Source organism: Tachyglossus aculeatus, chromosome 11 (genome assembly GCF_015852505.1).
Source record: "Tachyglossus aculeatus isolate mTacAcu1 chromosome 11, mTacAcu1.pri, whole genome shotgun sequence".
Taxonomy (NCBI): domain Eukaryota; kingdom Metazoa; phylum Chordata; class Mammalia; order Monotremata; family Tachyglossidae; genus Tachyglossus; species Tachyglossus aculeatus.
The window spans coordinates 33,290,146-33,309,153 of NC_052076.1; the positions used below are offsets into that span (position 1 = coordinate 33,290,146).

Genomic DNA, 19,008 nt, shown 5'->3' on the forward strand with positions numbered 1-19,008 from the left:
ACTATGTGGGACAATCTGATCACCTTGTATCCTCCCAAGCGCTTAAAACAGTGCTTCGCACATAGTAAATGCTTAATACCATCATTATAATAATTATTATTATTATTATTATGTGGAACAGCCTGATCACCTTGTATCCTCCCCAGCGCTTAGAACAGTGCTTTGCACATAGTAAGCACATAACAAATACCATTATTATTATTATTATTATTATTATTATTTGGGACAACCTGATCACCTTGTATGCTCCCCAGCGCTTAGAACAGCGCTTTGCACATAGTAAGTGCTTAACAAATACTATTATTATTATTATTATTATTATTATTTGGGACAACCTGATCACCTTGTATGCACCCCAACGCTTAGTACAGTGCTTTGCACATAGTAAGCGCTTAACAAATACCATTATTATTATTATTATTATTACTACTATGTGGGACAACCTGATCACCTTGTATCCTCCCCAGCGCTTAGAACAGTGCTTTGCACATAGTAAGTGCTTAACAAATACTATTATTATTATGATTATGTGGGACAACCTGATCGCCTTGTACCCTCCCCCTCGCTTAGAACAGTGCTTTGCACATAGTAAGCGCTTAACAAATACTATTATTATTATGATTATGTGGGACAACCTGATCGCCTTGTACCCTCCCCCTCGCTTAGAACAGTGCTTTGCACATAGCAAGCGCTTAACAAACGCCATCATTATTAGGATGATTATAGAAGCACATCCCAGGCCCGCGCTGTACGCACTGCGCCACGCTGCTATCCCCGTGAAGAGTAGCCAGCCCCATTCCCGGCCCGCTCCGGGCTTCCAGGTTGGAAGTTGGGGGTCGGATGGCCGGGAGGCGAAGTTGGGGTTCGGGGAAGTGTTGGGGGGGGTCAGGCGTGGATTGGTTGGGCCTGTCGGGGCCGGTGTCCCGCACTGCGGTGTCTTAGCAGACCCGATGAGTTGCTGCCATCAAGAGAGGAGCGTTGCAGTCGAGCACAGCCAAGCAACGCCAAGCCAAGGGACGCCCAGTGGGTGAGGCCTGGCCCTGGGGGTGGGGGGCGGCAGGGACCCATTCCCCCCCACCTCCCCAAACACACCATTGCCCAGCTCCCAACCCCGTCACCGACCCCCTCCCCCGGGCTGGGGGGCTCCCGGGGATGGACGGGCCGAGGGACGGGCCTGCAAGAGCCGGCTGGGGCCCACCTGAGGTCCGGGGGACCTGGAGAGCGAAAGAGAGGGAGCGTGTGCTTTGTGTGTCCACGTGTGTGAGCGTGTAGCCGCACGTGTGTGTCTTGGTGCCGTACCCATGGGTTTGCAGGGGGGTACGGGCGCCCAAATGTGTCTGTTTGCAGCTGTGGGGCCCCGGGCCGGCCCGCCCGGGGCTCGCCATGGCCCGGCCCCCGGGCCCAGGATGGCTTCCGCCCTTGCTGCTGCTCCTCCAGGCCGTCTCGCGCCCAGGTACATCCTCCCTCTTCGTTTTGGGGTCTTTCGTGATAATCAGAATCTCCCCCTTTTAGACTGGGAGCCCACTGTTGGGTAGGGACTGTCTCTATATGTTGCCAATTTGTACTTCCCAAGCGCTTAGTACAGTGCTCTTCCCCCTTTTAGACTGTGAGCCCACTGTTGGGTAGGGACTGTCTCCATATGTTGCCAATTTGTACTTCCCAAACGCCTAGTACAGTGCTCTTCCCCCTTTTAGACTGTGAGCCCACTGTTGGGTCGGGGCTGTCTCTATATGTTGCCAATTTGTACTTCCCAAGCGCTTAGTACAGTGCTCTTCCCCCTTTTAGACTGTTGGGTAGGGACCGTCTCTATATGTTGCCAATTTGTACTTCCGAAGCGCTTAGTACAGTGCTCTTCCCCCTTTTAGACTGTGAGCCCACTGTTGGGTAGAGACTGGCTCTATATGTTGCCAGTTTGTACTTCCCAAGCGCTTAGTGCAGTGCTCTTCCCCCTTTTAGACTGTGAGCCCACTGTTGGGTAGGGACCGTCTCTATATGTTGCCAGTTTGTACTTCCCAAGCGCTTAGTGCAGTGCTCTTCCCCCTTTTAGACTGTGAGCCCACTGTTGGGTAGGGACCGTCTCTATATGTTGCCAATTTGTACTTCCCAAGCGCTTAGTACAGTGCTCTTCCCCCTTTTAGACTGTGAGCCCACTGTTGGGTAGGGACCGTCTCTATATGTTGCCAATTTGTACTTCCCAAGCGCTTAGTACGGTGCTCTGCACATAGTAAGCGCTCAATAAATACGATTGATGATGATAATAACAGTGTTTGGTAAGCGCTTACTAGTCATTTGTTCCTTCAATCGTATTTATTGAGCGCTCACTGTGTGCAGAGCCCTGGACTAAGCGCTTGGGAAGTACAAGTACTAATCCCGGCTCTGCCACTTAATAATAATAATAATATTTCGGGTTTCTGCCCATCCGCCAAGCTAGCTCTCTTCCTCCCTTCAAGGCCCTACTGAGAGCTCACCTCCTCCAGGAGGCCTTCCCACACTGGGCCCCTTCCTTCCTCTCCCCCTCGTGCCCCTCTCCATCCCTCCCATCTTACCTCCTTCCCTTCCCCACAGCACCTGTATATATACGTATATATGTTTGTACATATTTGTTACTCTATTTATTTATTTATTTTACTTGTACATATCTATTCTATTTATTTTATTTTGTTAGTATGTTTGGTTTTGTCCTCTGTCTCCCCCTTTTAGACTGTGAGCCCACTGTTGGGTAGGGACTGTCTCTATATGTTGCCAACTTGTACTTCCCAAGCGCTTAGTACAGTGCTGTGCACACAGTAAGCGCTCAATAAATACGATTGATGATGATGTTGATGATGATGATATTTGTTAAGCACTTACTATGTGCCAAGCACTGTTCTAAGCACTGGGGGAGATACGAGGTGATCAAGTTGTCCCACGTGGGGCTTACAGACTTAATCCTCATTTTGTACAGATGAGGCTCGAGAAGCAGTGTGGCTCAGTGGGAAGAGCGCGAGCTTTGAGTCAGAGGTCATGGGTTCAAATCCCAGCTCTGCTGTGTAACTTTGGGCAAGTGACTTCACTTCTCTGGGCCTCAGTTCCCTCATCTGTACAATGGGGATGAAGACTGTGAGCCCCCTGTGGGACAACCTCATCACACTGGAACCTCCCCCGCGCTTAGAACAGTGCTTTGCACATAGTAAGCGCTTAATAAATGACATTATCATTTATTATTATTATGAGGTCACTGAGGCACAGAGAAGTGAGCAGCGTGGCTCAGTGGAAAGAGCCCGGGCTCTGGAGTCAGAGGTCATGGGTTCAAATCCGAACTCCTCCAACTGTCAGCTGTGTGACTTGGGGCAAGTCACTTCACTTCTCTGTGCCTCAGCGACCTAATCTGTAAAATGGGGATTAAAAGTGTGAGCCCCCACGTGGGACAACCTGATCTCCTTGTATCCTCCCCATTGCTTAGAACAGTGCTTTGCACATAGTAAGTGCTTAACAAATACCATTACTATTATTATTATTATTATTATTATTATTATTTGGGACAATCTGATCACCTTGTATCCTCCCCAGCGCTTAGAACAGTGCTTTGCACATAGTAAGCACTTAACTATTATTATTATTATTATTATTATTATTATTATTATTATTTGGGACAATCTGATCACCTTGTATCCTCCCCATCGCTTAGAACAGTGCTTTGCACATAGTAAGTGCTTGACAAATACCATTACTACTATTATTATTATTATTATTATTATTTGGGATAATCTGATCACCTTGTATCCTCCCCAGCACTTAGAACAGTGCTTTGCACATAGTAAGCACTTTACAAATATTATTATTATTATTATTGTTGTTATTATTATTATTATTATTATGTGGGACAATCTGATCACCTTGTATCCTCCCCAGTGCTGATAACAGTGCTTTGCACATAGTAAGCGCTTAACAAATAATATTATTATTATTTTTATTACTATTATTATTATTATTATGTGGGACAATCTGATCACCTTGTATCCTCCCCAGCGCTTAGAACAGTGCTTTGCACATAGTAAGCACTTAATAAATGGCATTATCATTTATTATTATTATGAGGTCACTGAGGCACAGAGAAGTGAGCAGCGTGGCTCTGTGGAAAGAGCCTGGGCTTTGGAGTCAGAGGTCATGGGTTCAAATCCGGACTCCTCCAACTGTCAGCTGTGTGACTTTGGGCAAGTCACTTCACTTCTCTGTGCCTCGGTTACCTCATCTGTAAAATGGGGATTAAAAGTGTGAGCCCCTCCGTGGGACAACCTGATCACCTTGTAATCACCCCAGCGCTTAGAACAGTGCTTGGCACAAAGGAAGCGCTTAACAAATACCATTATTATTATTATTATTATTAAGTGGCAGAGCCAGGATTAGAACCCACGACCTCTGACTCCCAAACCCGTGCTCTTTCCTCTAAGCAGTGCTGCATCTATTTGTTAAAATGCTTACAGCGTGCCAGACACTGTTCTGATAATAATAATCGTGGCATTTGTTAAGCGCTTACTATGTGCCAAGCACTGTTCTAAGTGAAGCGGTGGGTACAAGTAAATCGGGTTGGACACAGTCCCTGTCCCATAGGGGGCTCATAATCTTAATCCCCATTTTACATAGGAGGAAACTGAGGCACAGAGAAGTTAAGTGAGTTGCCCAAGGTTACACAGCATTCAATCGCATTTATTGAGCGCATACTGTGTGCAGAGCACTGTACTAAGCGCTTGGGAAGTACAACAGAGAAGTGGGAGTCAGGATTAATAATAATAATGGCATTTATTAAGCGCTTACTATGTGCAAAGCACTGTTCTTAGCGCTGGGGAGGTTACGAGGTGATGAGGTTGTCCCACAGGGGGCTCACAATCTTCATGCCCATTTTCCAGATGAGGGAACTGAGGCCCAGAGAAGTGAAGTGACTGGCCCAAAGTCACACAGCTGACAGTTGGCAGAACCGGGGTTTGAACCCGTGACCTCTGACTCCAAATAATAATAATAATAATAATAATAATAATAATAATAATAATAATAATAATAATAATAATGGCATTTGTTAATAATAATAATAATGGCATTTATTAAGCGCTTACTATGTGCAAAGCACCAGTCTAAGCGCTGGGGAGGTTACAAGGTGATCAGGGTGTCCCACGGGGGGCTCACTGTCTTCATCCCCATTTTCCAGATGAGGGAACTGAGGCCCAGAGAAGTGAAGTGATTTACCCAAAGTCACACAGCTGACAGTTGGCGGAGCCAGGGTTTGAACCCATGACCTCTGACTCCAAATAATAATAATAATAATAATAATAATGGTATTTGTTAATAATAATAATAATAATGGCATTTATTAAGCGCTTACTATGTGCAAAGCACCTTTCTAAGCGCTGGGGAGGTTACAAGGTGATCAGGTTGTCCCACGGGGGGCTCACAGTCTTCATCCCCATTTTACGGATGAGGGAACTGAGGCCCAGAGAAGTGAATTGACTTGCCCAAAGTCACACAGCTGACAGTTGGTGGAGCCGGGGTTTGAACCCATGACCTCTGACTCCAAATAATAATAATAATAATAATAATAATAATAATAATGGCATTTGTTAATAATAATAATGATGATGGCATTTATTAAGCACTTACTATGTGCAAAGCACGGTTCTAAGCGGTGGGAAGGTTACAAGGTGATCAGGTTGTCCCATGGGGGGCTCACAGTCTTCATCCCCATTTTACAGATGAGGGAACTGAGGCCCAGGGAAGTGAAGTGATTTGCCCAAAGTCACACAGCTGACAGTTGGCGGAGCCGGGGTTTGAACCCATGACCTCTGACTCCAAATAATAATAATAATAATGATAATAATAATAATAATGGTATTTGTTAATAATAATAATAATAATAATGGCATTTATTAAGCGCTTCCTATGTGCAAAGCACTGTTCTAAGCGCTGGGGAGGTTACAAGGTGATCAGGTTGTCCCACGGGGGGCTCACAGCCTTCATCCCCACTTTCCAGATGAGGGAACTGAGGCCCAGAGAAGTGAAGTGACTGGCCCAAAGTCACACAGCTGACAGTTGGCGGAGCCGGGGTTTGAACCCATGACCTCTGACTCCAAATAATAATAATAATAATAATAATAATAATAATAATAATAATAATAGCATTTGTTAATAATAATAATGGCATTTATTAAGCACTTACTATGTGCAAAGCACTGTTCTAAGCGCTGGGGGGGATACAAGGTGATCAGGTTGTCCCACGGGGGGCTCACAGTCTTCATCCCCATTTTCCAGATGAGGTAACTGAGGCCCCGAGAAGTGAAGTGACTGTCCCAACGTCACACAGCAGATATGTGGAGGAGGCAGGATTCGAACCCGTGACCTCTGACTCCAAAGCCCAGGCTCTTTCCACTGAGCCACACTGCTTCTCACAGAGCCCGGGATTCATAGAATTAGAACCCAGGATTCTTACAACCCAGGCCCTTCTGACTCCACTAGGCCACACTACTTGTCCACTCTCCACACCCGGGAATATGTTTGTACATTATTATTATAATTCTAAATAATTATAATTATTAAATTATTACTCGTTTGTACATATTTATTACTCTATTTATTTCTTTTACTTGTACATATTTATTCTATTTATTTTATTTTGTTAATATGTTTTGTTTTGATCTCTGTCTCCCCCTTCTAGACTGTGAGCCCGCGGTTGGGTAGGGACCGTCTCTAGATGTTGCCAACTTGGACTTCCCAAGCGCTTAGTACAGTGCTCTGCACACAGGAAGCGCTCAATAAATACGATTGAATGAATGAATGAATGAATGAATGAATAGCCCACCCCCTGCGCCCAAGAGAGCCCATGCCCACCTCTCCGGGACCACAGCGTTTAGTTGGAGGCTCTTCCCTCCTTGGGCTCCACTCCCACCCCGCATCCATTAGAGAAGCAGTGTGGCTCAGTGGAAAGAGCCTGGGCTTTGGAGTCAGAGGTCATGGGTTCAAATCCCGGCTCCGCCACTTGTCTGCTGTGTGACCTTGGGCAAGTCACTTAGCTTCTCTAGGCCTCAGTTCCCTCATCTGTAAAATGGGGATGAAGACTGTGAGCCCCCCGTGGGACAACCTGATCACCTTCTAACTTCCCCGGCGCTTAGAACCCTTCTCCCCAAGTGTTCCTGCTGGCTGGAAGAGAAGCCATCCAATCTGGAGCACCAGGGTCTGACCCAAGCAAACCCCCAAAGTCCAAGTTGGCAACATAGAGAGACGGTCCCTACCCAACAGTGGGCTCGCAGTCATCTCATAATGAAGAGATGAAGACTGTGTATTATTATTATTATTATTATTATTATTATTATTATTATTATCCACCCTTCTCCCCAAGTGCTCCTGCTGGCTGGAAGAGAAGCCAATCTGGAGCACCAGGGTCTGACCCAAGCAAACCCCCAAAGTACAAGTTGGCAACATATAGAGATGGTCCCTACCCAACAGTGGGCTCGCAGTCATCTCATAATGAAGAGATGAAGACTATGTATTATTATTATTATTATTATTATTATTATCCACCCTTCTCCCCAAGTGCTCCTGCTGGCTGGAAGAGAAGCCATCCAATCTGGAGCACCAGGGTCTGACCCAAGCAAACCCCCAAAGTCCAAGTTGGCAACATACAGAGACGGTCCCTAACCAACAGTGAGCTCGCAGTCATCTCATAATGAAGAGATGAAGACTATGTATTATTATTATTATTATTATTATTATCCACCCTTCTCCCCAAGTGCTCCTGCTGGCTGGAAGAGAAGCCATCCAATCTGGAGCACCAGGGTCTGACCCAAGCAAACCCCCAAAGTCCAAGTTGGCAACATACAGAGACGGTCCCTAACCAACAGTGAGCTCGCAGTCATCTCATAATGAAGAGATGAAGACTGTGTATTATTATTATTATTATTATTATTATTATTATTATTATTATTATTATTATTATTATTATTATTATTATAATCCCCCCTTCTCCCCAAGGGCTCCTGCTGGCTGGAAGGGAAGCCAATCTGGAGCACTGGAGTCTGACCCCAGCAAACCCCCAAAGTCCAAGTTGGCAACATAGAGAGATGGTCCCTACCCAACAGTGGGCTCGCAGTCATCTTATAATGAAGAGATGAAGACTGTGTATTATTATTATTATTATTGTTATTATTATTAATATTATTATTATTATTATTATTATTATTTTTATCCACCCTTCTCCCCAAGTGCTCCTGCTGGCTGGAAGGGAAGCCAATCTGGAGCACCAGGGTCTGACCCAAGCAAACCCCCAAAGTCCAAGTTGGGAACATATAGAGACGGTCCCTACCCAACAGTGGGCTCGCAGTCATCTCATAATGAAGAGATGAAGACTGTGTATTATTATTATTATTATTATTATTATTATCCACCCTTCTCCCCAAGTGCTCCTGCTGGCTGGAAGAGAAGCCAATCTGGAGCACCAGGGTCTGACCCAAGCAAACCCCCAAAGTACAAGTTGGCAACATATAGAGATGGTCCCTACCCAACAGTGGGCTCGCAGTCATCTCATAATGAAGAGATGAAGACTATGTATTATTATTATTATTATTATTATTATTATTATCCACCCTTCTCCCCAAGTGCTCCTGCTGGCTGGAAGAGAAGCCATCCAATCTGGAGCACCAGGGTCTGACCCAAGCAAACCCCCAAAGTCCAAGTTGGCAACATACAGAGACGGTCCCTAACCAACAGTGAGCTCGCAGTCATCTCATAATGAAGAGATGAAGACTGTGTATTATTATTATTATTATTATTATTATTATTATTATTATTATTATTATTATAATCCCCCCTTCTCCCCAAGGGCTCCTGCTGGCTGGAAGGGAAGCCAATCTGGAGCACCGGAGTCTGACCCAAGCAAACCCCCAAAGTAACATATAGAGACGGTCCCTACCCAACAGTGGGCTCGCAGTCATCTCATAATGAAGAGATGAAGACTGTGTATTATTATTATTATTATTATTATTATTATTGTTATTATTATCCACCCTTCTCCCCAAGTGTTCCTGCTGGCTGGAAGGGAAGCCAATCTGGAGCACCGGGATCTGACCCAAGCAAACCCCCAAAGTACAAGTTGGCAACATATAGAGACGGTCCCTACCCAACAGTGGGCTCACAGTCATCTCATAATGACGAGATGAAGACTGTGTATTATTATTATTATTATTATTTTTATTATTATTATTATTATTATTATCCACCCTTCTCCCCAAGTGCTCCTGCTGGCTGGAAGGGAAGCCAATCTGGAGCACCAGGGTCTGACCCAAGCAAACCCCCAAAGTCCAAGTTGGCAACATAGAGAGATGGTCCCTACCCAACAGGGGGCTCGCAGTCATCTTATAATGAAGAGATGAAGACTGTGTATTATTATTATTATTATTATTATTATTATTATTATCCACCCTTCTCTCCAAGTGCTCCTGCTGGCTGGAAGAGAAGCCAGTCTGAAGCACCAGGTTGTGACCCAAGCAAACCCCCAAAGTCCAAGTTGGCAACATAGAGAGATGGTCCCTACCCAACAGTGAGCTCGCAGTCATCTTATAATGAAGAGATGAAGACTGTGTATTATTATTATTATTATTATTATTATTATTATTATTATTATTATTATTATAATCCCCCCTTCTCCCCAAGGGCTCCTGCTGGCTGGAAGGGAAGCCAATCTGGAGCACCGGGGTCTGACCCAAGCAAACCCCCAAAGTCCAAGTTGGCAGCATAGAGAGATGGTCCCTACCCAACAGTGGGCTCACAGTCATCTTATAATGAAGAGATGAAGACTGTGTATATTATTATTATTATTATTATTATTATTATTATTATTATCCACCCTTCTCCCCAAGTGCTCCTGCTGGCTGGAAGAGAAGCCAATCTGGAGCACCAGGGTCTGACCCAAGCAAACCCCCAAAGTAACATATAGAGACGGTCCCTACCCAACAGTGGGCTCGCAGTCATCTCATAATGAAGAGATGAAGACTGTGTATTATTATTATTATTATTATTATTATTATTATTATTATTGTTATTATTATCCACCCTTCTCCCCAAGTGCTCCTGCTGGCTGGAAGAGAAGCCAATCTGGAGCACCAGGGTCTGACCCAAGCAAACCCCCAAAGTCCAAGTTGGCAACATATAGAGACGGTCCCTACCCGACAGTGGGCTCGCAGTCATCTTATAATGAAGAGATGAAGACTGTGTATTATTATTATTTTTATTATTATTTATTATCCACCTTTCTCCCCAAGTGCTCCTGCTGGCTGGAAGAGAAGCCAATCTGGAGCATCAGGGTCTGACCCAAGCAAACCCCCAAAGTCCAAGTTGGCAACATATAGAGACGGTCCCTACCCAACAGTGGGCTCGCAGTCATCTCATAATGAAGAGATGAAGACTGTGTATTATTATTATCATTATTATTATTATTATCCCCCCTTCTCCCCAAGTGCTCCTGCTGGCTGGAAGAGAAGCCAGCCTGGAGCACCAGGGTGTGAGCCAAGCAAAGCCCCACCACGCTGCGGCCTGCGCCCCTCTCCCCTCCGTCTTCCAGGCCGGGGCGAGCCGGCACCGCACATCGACGGGCGGATTTGGGCAGCGCGGGCCTTGCGGGAGGACGAGCGTCGAGCCTTCACCTGCCGGGCCCAGGGCGACGGGCACCAGGCCCCCCGGCTGGCCTGGTACCTGGACGGGCATTTGCAGGAAAGCAACAGCTCGCGGGTGCTGAGCGCGGGCAGCGGGGCCGTGGTGCGGGCCGCCGCCGCCACCACCTTCGTCGTCACTGCCCGGCGGGCACAGCGTGAGCTCAACTGCTCCCTGATCGACCCCACCACCGGCCGGGCGGCCAACGCCTCCGTCATCCTCGACGTGCAATGTGAGTGCCAGCCGCTACCGCTGGCCCGGGACCCACCGTTCCCTGGCCAATAATAATAATAACAATAATAATAATAATATATGTATAATATAATCAATCAATCGTATTTATTGAGCGCTTACTGTGTGCAGAGCACTGGACTAAGCGCTTGGGAAGTACAAGTTGGCAACACATAGAGACGGTCCCTACCCAACAGTGGGCTCATATATATATGTATATATATATATATATATATATATATATATATATATATATATGTTTAAGCGCTTAGTACAGTGCTCTGCACACAGTAAGCGCTTAATAAATACAATTGATGATGATGTGTATATCTATATATATATGTTTGTACATATTTATTACTCTATTTTACTTGTACATATCTATCCTATTTATTTGATTTTGTTAGTATGTTTGGTTTTGGTGTCTGTCTCCCCCTTCTAGACTGTGAGCCCACTGTTGGGTAGGGACCGTCTCTATATGTTGCCAACTTGGACTTCCCAAGCGCTTAGTCCAGTGCTCTGCACACAGGAAGCGCTCAATAAATACGATTGAGTGAATGACTCCAAAGCCCAGGCTCTTTCCACCGAGCCACGCCGTGACTTGCCCAAGGTCACCCAGCAGACAAGTGTCAGAGCCGGGTTTAGGATGTAATTCATTCAATCGTATTTATTGAGTGCTTACTGTGTGCAGAGCGCTGTACTAAACTCTTAGAGCACTGTACTAAGCGCTTAGAGCACTTGTATCTCAAGATGATACAAGATGGGGTAGATATAAGGCGATCAGGTCTGACTGACCCCGTCCCAGGTGGGATTCGCACTCTTAGCGGGAGGGCGAACCAGTGTTGAATCCCCGTTTTACAGATGAGGAAACCGGGAAGTGAAGTGACTTGCCCAGGATCACAGAGCAGGCACTTGGCAGAGGCAGGATTAGAATCCAGGTCTTTTATTTATTTATGTATTTTACTTGTACATGTCTATTCTATTTATTTTATTTTGTTAGTATGTTTGGTTTTGTTCTCTGTCTCCCCCTTTTAGACTGTGAGCCCACTGTTGGGTAGGGACTGTCTCTATGTGTTGCCAATTTGTACTTCCCAAGCGCTTAGTACAGTGCTCTGCACACAGTAAGCGCTCAATAAATACGATTGATGATGATGATGATGATGATGATGACTTCTAGGCCTGGGCTCTTTCCACAAGGCCAGCCAGGCCGCCCTGGGTCTCAGGCCAGAAGCACGACCCCGGGCATCATTCATTCAATCGCATTTATTAATAATAATAATAATTAATAATAATAATAATGATGATGGTATTTGTTAAGCGCTTACTATGTGCAAAGCACTGTTCTAAGCACTAGGGAGGTTACAAGGTGATCAGGTTGTCCCACGGGGGGCTCACAGTCTTCATCCCCATTTTCCAGATGAGGTCACTGAGGCCCAGAGAAGTGAAGTGACTTGCCCAAAGTCACACAGCCGACAAGTGACGGAGTCAGGATTTGAACCCATGACCTCTGACTCCAAAACCCGGGCTCTTTCCACTGCGCCACACTGCTTCTCTTGACCGCTTCCTTTTGTACAAAAGTTATGTGCCAGGTGCCAGGACAGGTTCAATAATAATAATGATGGTAATTGTTAAGCGCTTACTATGCGCCAAGCACTGTTCTAAGCGCTGGGGAGGTTACAAGGTGATCAGGTTGTCCCACGGGGGGCTCACAGTTTTCATCCCCATTTTCCAGATGAGGTCACTGAGGCCCAGAGAAGTGAAGTGACTTGCCCAAAGTCACCCAGCTGACAGTTGGCGGAGTCAATCAATCAATCAATCAATCGTATTTATTGAGCGCTTACTATGTGCAGAGCACTGTACTAAGCGCTTGGGAAGTACAAGTTGGCAACATAGAGAGACAGTCCCTACCCAACAGTGGGCTCACAGTCTAAAAGGAGTCGGGGGCGGGATTTGAACCCATGACCTCTGACTCCAAAGCCCGGGCTCTTTCCACTGAGCCACGCTGCTTCTCATGTATTGAGCACTTACTGTGTGCAGAGCACTGTTCGGTCCCAACCCTCATCCGGTCAACTGGGGTGAGGGGGCTTGACGTCAGAGGGCCAATAGCCACCAGGGTGGTGGGGAATCACGGTAGTAGAGAAGCAGCGTGGCTCAGAGGAAAGAGCCCGGGCTTTGGAGTCAGAGGTCATGGGTTCAAATCCTGCCTCTGCCAATTGTCAGCTGTGTGACTTTGGGCAAATCACCTAACTTCTCTGTGCCTCAGTTCCCTCATCTGGAAAATGGGGGTGAAGACTGTGAGCCCCCCGTGGGACAACCTGATCACCTTGTAGTCCCCCCCAGTGCTTAGAACAGTGCTTTGTACATAGTAAGTGCTTAACAAATGCCATCATTATTATTAAGTCAATTTCTCTGTGCCTCAGTTTCCTCATCTGTAAAATGGTGATGAAGACGGTGAGCCCCCCGTGGGACAACCTCATCACCTTGTAACCCCCACAGCGCTTAGAACAGTGCTTTGCACATAGTAAGCGCTTAACAAATGCCATTATTATTATTAAGTCCATTTCTCTGTGCTTCAGTTTCCTCATCTGTAAAATGGGGATGAAGACTGTGGGCCCCCCGTGGGACAACCTCATCACCTTGTATCCCCCCAGTGCTTAGAACGGTGCTTTGCACATAGTAAGCGCTTAACCAATGCCATCATCAGTATTATTATTAAGTCAATTTCCCTGTGCCTCAGTTTCCTCATCTGTAAACATGCGGATGTTTACACTGTGAGCCCCCCGTGGGACAACCTGATCACCTTGTAACCCCCCCAGCGCTTGGAACAGTGCTTGGCACATAGTAAGCGCTTAACAAATGCCATCATTATTATTATTATTATTTGGGCAAGTCACTTAGCTTCTCCGGGCCTCAGTTCCCTCATCTGTAAAATGGGGATGAAGACTGTGAGCCCCCCGTGGGACAACCTCATCACCTTGTAACCTCCCCAGTGCTTAGAACAGTGCTTGGCACAAAGCACTTAAAAAATGTCATTATTATTATTATTATTAGAGGTCTCGTAGGCTCCAGAGTGGGGGGGAATCATTCATTCGTTCATTCATTCAATCGCATTTATTGAGCGCTTACTGTGTGCAGAGCACTGGACTGAGCGCTTGGGAAGTCCAAGTCGGCAACATCTAGAGACGGTCCCTACCCGACAGCGGGCTCACAGTCTAGAAGGGGGAGACAGACGACAGAACAAAACCTATTAACAAAATAAAATAAATAGAATAAATATATACAAGTAATCGTATTTATTGAGCGCTTACTGTGTGCAGAACACTGTACTGAGCGCTTGGGAAGTCCAAGTCGGCAACATAGAGAGACGGTCCCTGCCCAACAGTGGGCTCACAGTCTAGAAGGGGGAGACAGACAACAGAACGAAACCTATTAACAGAATAAAATAAATAGAATAAATACGTACAAGTAATCGTATTTATTGAGCGCTTACTGTGTGCAGAGCACTGTACTGAGCGCTTGGGAAGTCCACGTCAGCAACATCTGGAGACGGTCCCTACCCAACAGCGTCTCACAGTCCAGAAGGGGGAGACAGATGACAAAACAAGACATATTAACAAAATAAAATAAATAGAATAAATATGTATTCATTCATTCAATCGTATTTATTGAGCGCTTACTGTGTGCAGAGCACTGTACTAAGCGCTTGGGAAGTACAAGTTGGCAACATATATGAGGAGAAGCAGTGTGGCTCAATGGAAAGAGCCCGGGCTTTGGAGTCAGAGGTCATGAGTTCAAGTCCCGGCTCCGCCACTTGTCAGCTCTGTGACTTTGGGCAAGTCACTTCACTTCTCTGAGCCTCAGTTCCCTCATTTATAAATCGGGGATGAAGACTGTGAGCCCACCTTGGGACAACCTGATCACCTTGTAACCTCCCCAGCGCTTAGAACGGTGCTTTGCATATAGTAAGCACTTAACAAATGGCATCATTATTATTATTATTATTATTATTATTATTTGGGCAAGTCACTGAGCTTCTCTAGGCCTCAGTTCCCTCATCTGTAAAACGGGGATGAAGACTGTGAGCCCCACGTCGGACAACCTGATCACCTTGTAACCTCCCCGGCGCTTAGAACGGTGCTTGGCACATAGTAAGCGCTTAACAAATGCCATCATTATTATTATTATTATTTGGGCAAGTCACTTAGCTTCTCTAGGCCTCAGTTCCCTCATCTGTAAAATGGGGATTCAGACTGTGAGCCCCCCGTGGGACAACCTGATCGCCTTGTAACCTCCCCAGCGCTTAGAACGGTGCTTGGCACATAGTAAGCGCTTAATAAATGCCATCATAAAAAGAGGCAGGTGTCTTTGACGCCACAGGGGCCCCCAGCCCCAGCCCAGGGATAAGATAAGATAATAAGATAATGATGGTATTTGTTAAGCGCTTACTATGTGCAAAGCACTGGTCTAAGCGCGGGGGGGGGGGGATACAAGGTGTTCAGGTTGTCCCACGGGGGGCTCACAGTGTAAACATCCGCATGCTTACAGATGAGGAAACTGGGGCACAGAGAAATTGACTTAATAATAATAATAATGATGGCATTGGTTAAGCGCTTACTATGTGCAAAGCACTGTTCTAAGCACTGGGGGGGATACAAGGTGATCAGGTTGTCCCACGGGGGGCTCACAGTTTTAATCCCTATTTTACAGATGAGGGAACTGAGGCCCAGAGAAGTGACTTGCCCGAAGTCACCCAGCTGACAATCGGCGGAGCCGGGATTTGAACCCCTGACCTGACTCCAAAGCCCGTCTCTTTCCACTGAGCCACGCTGCCCCCAACGATGGGGTCATCGTCCAGCCCCCCCAAAACTCTCCCACCGGTGCCAGGCCTCGCGCTGCCCGAAACGAGGCCCGTGCGGAGTCTGGGGGGACCAGGCCGGAGATGGAGGGGCTCCCCGGGACCCCCAAACTGGTCCTCCTCCTCTCTCCTCATCGGGCAACGCTCCCCTTCCCTGTACCTGGGGTGGGGGGTCTCCCCCTGTACAAAGCGCTTAGTCCAGTGCTCTGCACACAGTAAGCGCTCAATAAATACGATTGATTGATTGATCATGGCAGCGGACGGTCGGCAACCGCCAGAGGAGCGGGCGTTTTGGCAATTAAGGGCCGGTGTTTCTTTTGCCCCAGTCAAGCCAGAGATCGCCCAGGTTGGCGCCGAGGCCCAGGAGGCCCAGGGCCCGGGGCTCCTCGTCGTGCTGTTCGCCCTGGTCCGTGCCAACCCCCCTGCCAACGTCACCTGGACCGACCAGGATGGGCCGCTGCCGCTCAACGCCTCGGACGTCCTGGTGCTGGATGCCAAGAGGTACCCCTGGCTGACCAACCACTCGGCGCAGCTGCGGCTCCACAGCCGGGCGGGCAACCTCTCCGTCGTCGCCGCCAACGCCGTGGGCGTCACCAGTTCCTCCCTCCCGGCCCCAGGCAAGCCGGGCGAGGGCACGGGAGGCCAGGGTCAGGCCACCTACTAGGCCGGGCTGCCCAGGGTGGATCAGCGGGACGTCCGGGAGGGTCCTGGGGACGTTTGAGGGGGACTGGGGGGAGGACGGTGCCCGCGCCAGGCCCGAGGCTGGCTGGGACCCCTTCACCAGCCTCGTCCATGGAGGGGAGCGGGAGCACGGGCAACCTGGGGCCTAACCTGGGTTGTCCCCCAGGGCTCCTGGCTACCCGGGTGGAGGTGCCAGTCCTGGGCCTCGTGGTGGCTGGCGCCCTGGCCTTGGGTCCCGTGGCGGGGCTCGGCGCCCTGGTGGCCCGCCTGGTGTGCAGGAAGAACCGGAAGGCGGCAGGTAGGAAGCGTTCAGCTGGAGGGGGCGGTTGGCAGGCCCAGGCGGGCACCGTGAAGCCTGAAGACTTGGGGGCACCTTAGCCGGGCCTTCTCCTTTATGCCCTCTCCTCTCTCTCCAGTCCCCTCCCGGCGCCCATCTCTGCTCTCCAGGTAACCCGGCGGATGGCAGGGGGGCCAGCGGGACCGCCCCAAAGGGAAGTGGCAGAGGGGCCGGTGGCCGGGGGGGAGGTGGAGCGAGGGGAGGGCATCCGGGCCCGGCCGACGCCGGCCCCGGGGTCTGCTCTCTCCCTCAGCGACTCCAACAACCTGAAACTCAACAACGTGCGGCTGCCTCGTGAGAACATGTCTCTGCCCTCCAACCTGCAGCTCAACGACCTGACCCCCCGCCGTCCCGGTGCGTGCCCACCTCTCCGGCCGCTCGGCCTCCGGAGGCCGCGGGTCCTGCCCCTGAGCCCCGCTTTCCCCCAACAGGCAGACCTGGCAGCGGGCCTGACGTCCCGGACCCCTCGACTGGCACCCTTCTCAGCGGCCAAGGTAGCCGGGGCTCACGGCCGGCCTAGTGGGCTCTTTCTCTCTCCCCTTTGGTGGCCCACCTCCCCACCCCCTAGGCCTCTCTGCCCACGGGCACGAGGGTGGAGCCATCTGGGCAACCCTGGCCCTTTCTTCTGCAGGCTTCATCCACCTCCCAACACTGGGCTACATCTACCGGGTGTCCAGCGGGAGTAGCGACGAGATTTGGCTGTGACCGCCTGTTCCTGGGGCGGAGCGGGTGATGCCCCTCTCGTGCCCCCACCTCGCCCTTGCAGCTGTTGAGACAGGAGGACCACGGGCCCACGTTTGGATCTCCAGTGGAGTCCGGGGGGGAATGCCCCTGGGGTCGGGGATGCCCACAGGGCATCCGTGGGGTGGTAGAGAGATGTCACGTGCAACTGCTGCCATGTGTATAGGGGCATTTTGAAGTGGGGGGTGATGAGGCCGTGCTGGTAGCACTGGTCCAGCCCTGGAGAGGCCAGTGATGCCCACGCCATGGCCCATGCCAACTGAGGGACCAGTTTCCAAGCTCCCACCACAGCTAAGCCTCGTCCATGGGCCCACCCCATATCATCAATCGTATTTATTGAGTGCTTACTATGTGCAGAGCACTGTACTAAGCGCTTGAGCACTGTACCGTATCCCCCTGTGGCTCTCCAGGGACTGGGGACGGGGCGGTGAGTGGGTTCATTCCCATGGCCAGCGGCCAACACAGGGCACCTTGCTTTACTGACCCACTAAGAGTGGTATTTGTAGCGCTTACTATGTGCAAAGCACTGCCCTAAGCGCTGCAGAGGTTACAAGGTGATCAAGTTGTCCCACGGCGGGGGGCTCACAGTCTTAATCCCCATTTTCCAGATGAGGTAACTGAAGCCCAGAGAAGTGATTCGCCCAAAGGCACACAGCTGACGATTGGCGGAGCCGGGATTTGAACCCGTGACCTCTGACTCCAAAGCCCGGGCTCTTTCCACTGAGTCACGCCGTTTCTGTACTGCTGCTTTGGCACTTTATGCCCGGGCCTGGAAGTGAGCCAGGGCGAGCAGGTGGGAAGGCGGCCCACCCCTGCCTCAGCTAAGCATAGATTATTATTATTATGGCATTTATTAAGCGCTTATTATGTGCAAAGCACTGTCCTAAGCGTTGCGGAGGTTAGAAGGTGATCAGGTTGTCCCACGGTGGGGGGCTCACAGAGAAGCAGCGTGGCTCAGTGGAAAGAGCCCAGGCTTTGGAGTCAGAGGTCATGGTTTCAAATCCTGGCTCCGCCAATTAGCTGTGTGACTTTGGGCAAGTCACTTCACTTCTCTGGGCCTCAGTTCCCTCATCTGTAAAATGGGGATGAAGACTGTGAGCCCCCCGTGGGACAACCTGATCACCTTGTATCCACCCAGCGCTTAGAACAGTGCTTTGCACATAGTAAGCACTTAACAAATACCATCATAATTATTATCATTAATCCCCATTTTCCAGATGAGGTAACTGAAGCCCAGAGAAGTGAAATGACTTGCCCAAAGCCACACAGCTTACAATTGGCGGAGCCGGGATTTGAACCCGTGACCTCTGACTCCAAAGCCCGGGCTTTTTCCACTGAGTCACGCTGCTTCTCTACTGCTGCTTTACCAAAGTACCACTTTATGCCCAGGCCTGGAAGTGAGCCAGGGCGAGCAGGTGGGAAGGCGGCCCACCCCTGCCTCAGCTAAGCATAGCTTATTATTATTATGGCATTTATTAAGCGCTTACTATGTGCA

General features: G+C 48.9%; 1 protein-coding gene across 4 annotated transcripts; it reads left to right on the forward strand.

Annotated features, from left to right (window-relative positions):
- The first annotated feature begins 759 nt into the window (after nucleotides 1-759).
- Nucleotides 760-18,081, forward strand: TMEM25 (transmembrane protein 25). Of its 4 annotated transcripts, XM_038753884.1 has the most exons (9): nucleotides 760-821; nucleotides 946-1,453; nucleotides 10,580-10,900; nucleotides 16,081-16,371; nucleotides 16,602-16,733; nucleotides 16,852-16,882; nucleotides 17,026-17,126; nucleotides 17,204-17,266; nucleotides 17,404-18,081. In XM_038753884.1, the coding sequence occupies exons 2-9, from the start codon at nucleotides 1,384-1,386 to the stop codon at nucleotides 17,475-17,477; spliced, it is 1,083 nt and encodes a 360-aa protein (XP_038609812.1). In that variant the 5' UTR covers nucleotides 760-821; nucleotides 946-1,383; the 3' UTR covers nucleotides 17,478-18,081. The 4 variants fall into 4 exon arrangements, with proteins under 4 accessions (XP_038609812.1, XP_038609809.1, XP_038609810.1 ...); XM_038753881.1 differs by having other exon boundaries at nucleotides 17,026-17,266; XM_038753883.1 differs by lacking the exon at nucleotides 760-821 and having other exon boundaries at nucleotides 1,021-1,027; nucleotides 1,348-1,453; nucleotides 17,026-17,266.
- Nucleotides 18,082-19,008: the final 927 nt, after the last annotated feature.

Excerpts from the sequence above, each read along its gene's own strand:
- TMEM25 (XM_038753881.1), top strand. The coding sequence starts at position 1,384 with ATGGCCCGGCCCCCGGGCCCAGGATGGCTTCCGCCCTTGCTGCTGCTC. Across the intron at positions 16,734-16,851 it reads GAAGAACCGGAAGGCGGCAG|TCCCCTCCCGGCGCCCATCT; the intron begins GTAGGAAGCGTT and ends CTCTCTCTCCAG. Across the intron at positions 16,883-17,025 it reads CGCCCATCTCTGCTCTCCAG|CGACTCCAACAACCTGAAAC; the intron begins GTAACCCGGCGG and ends TCTCTCCCTCAG.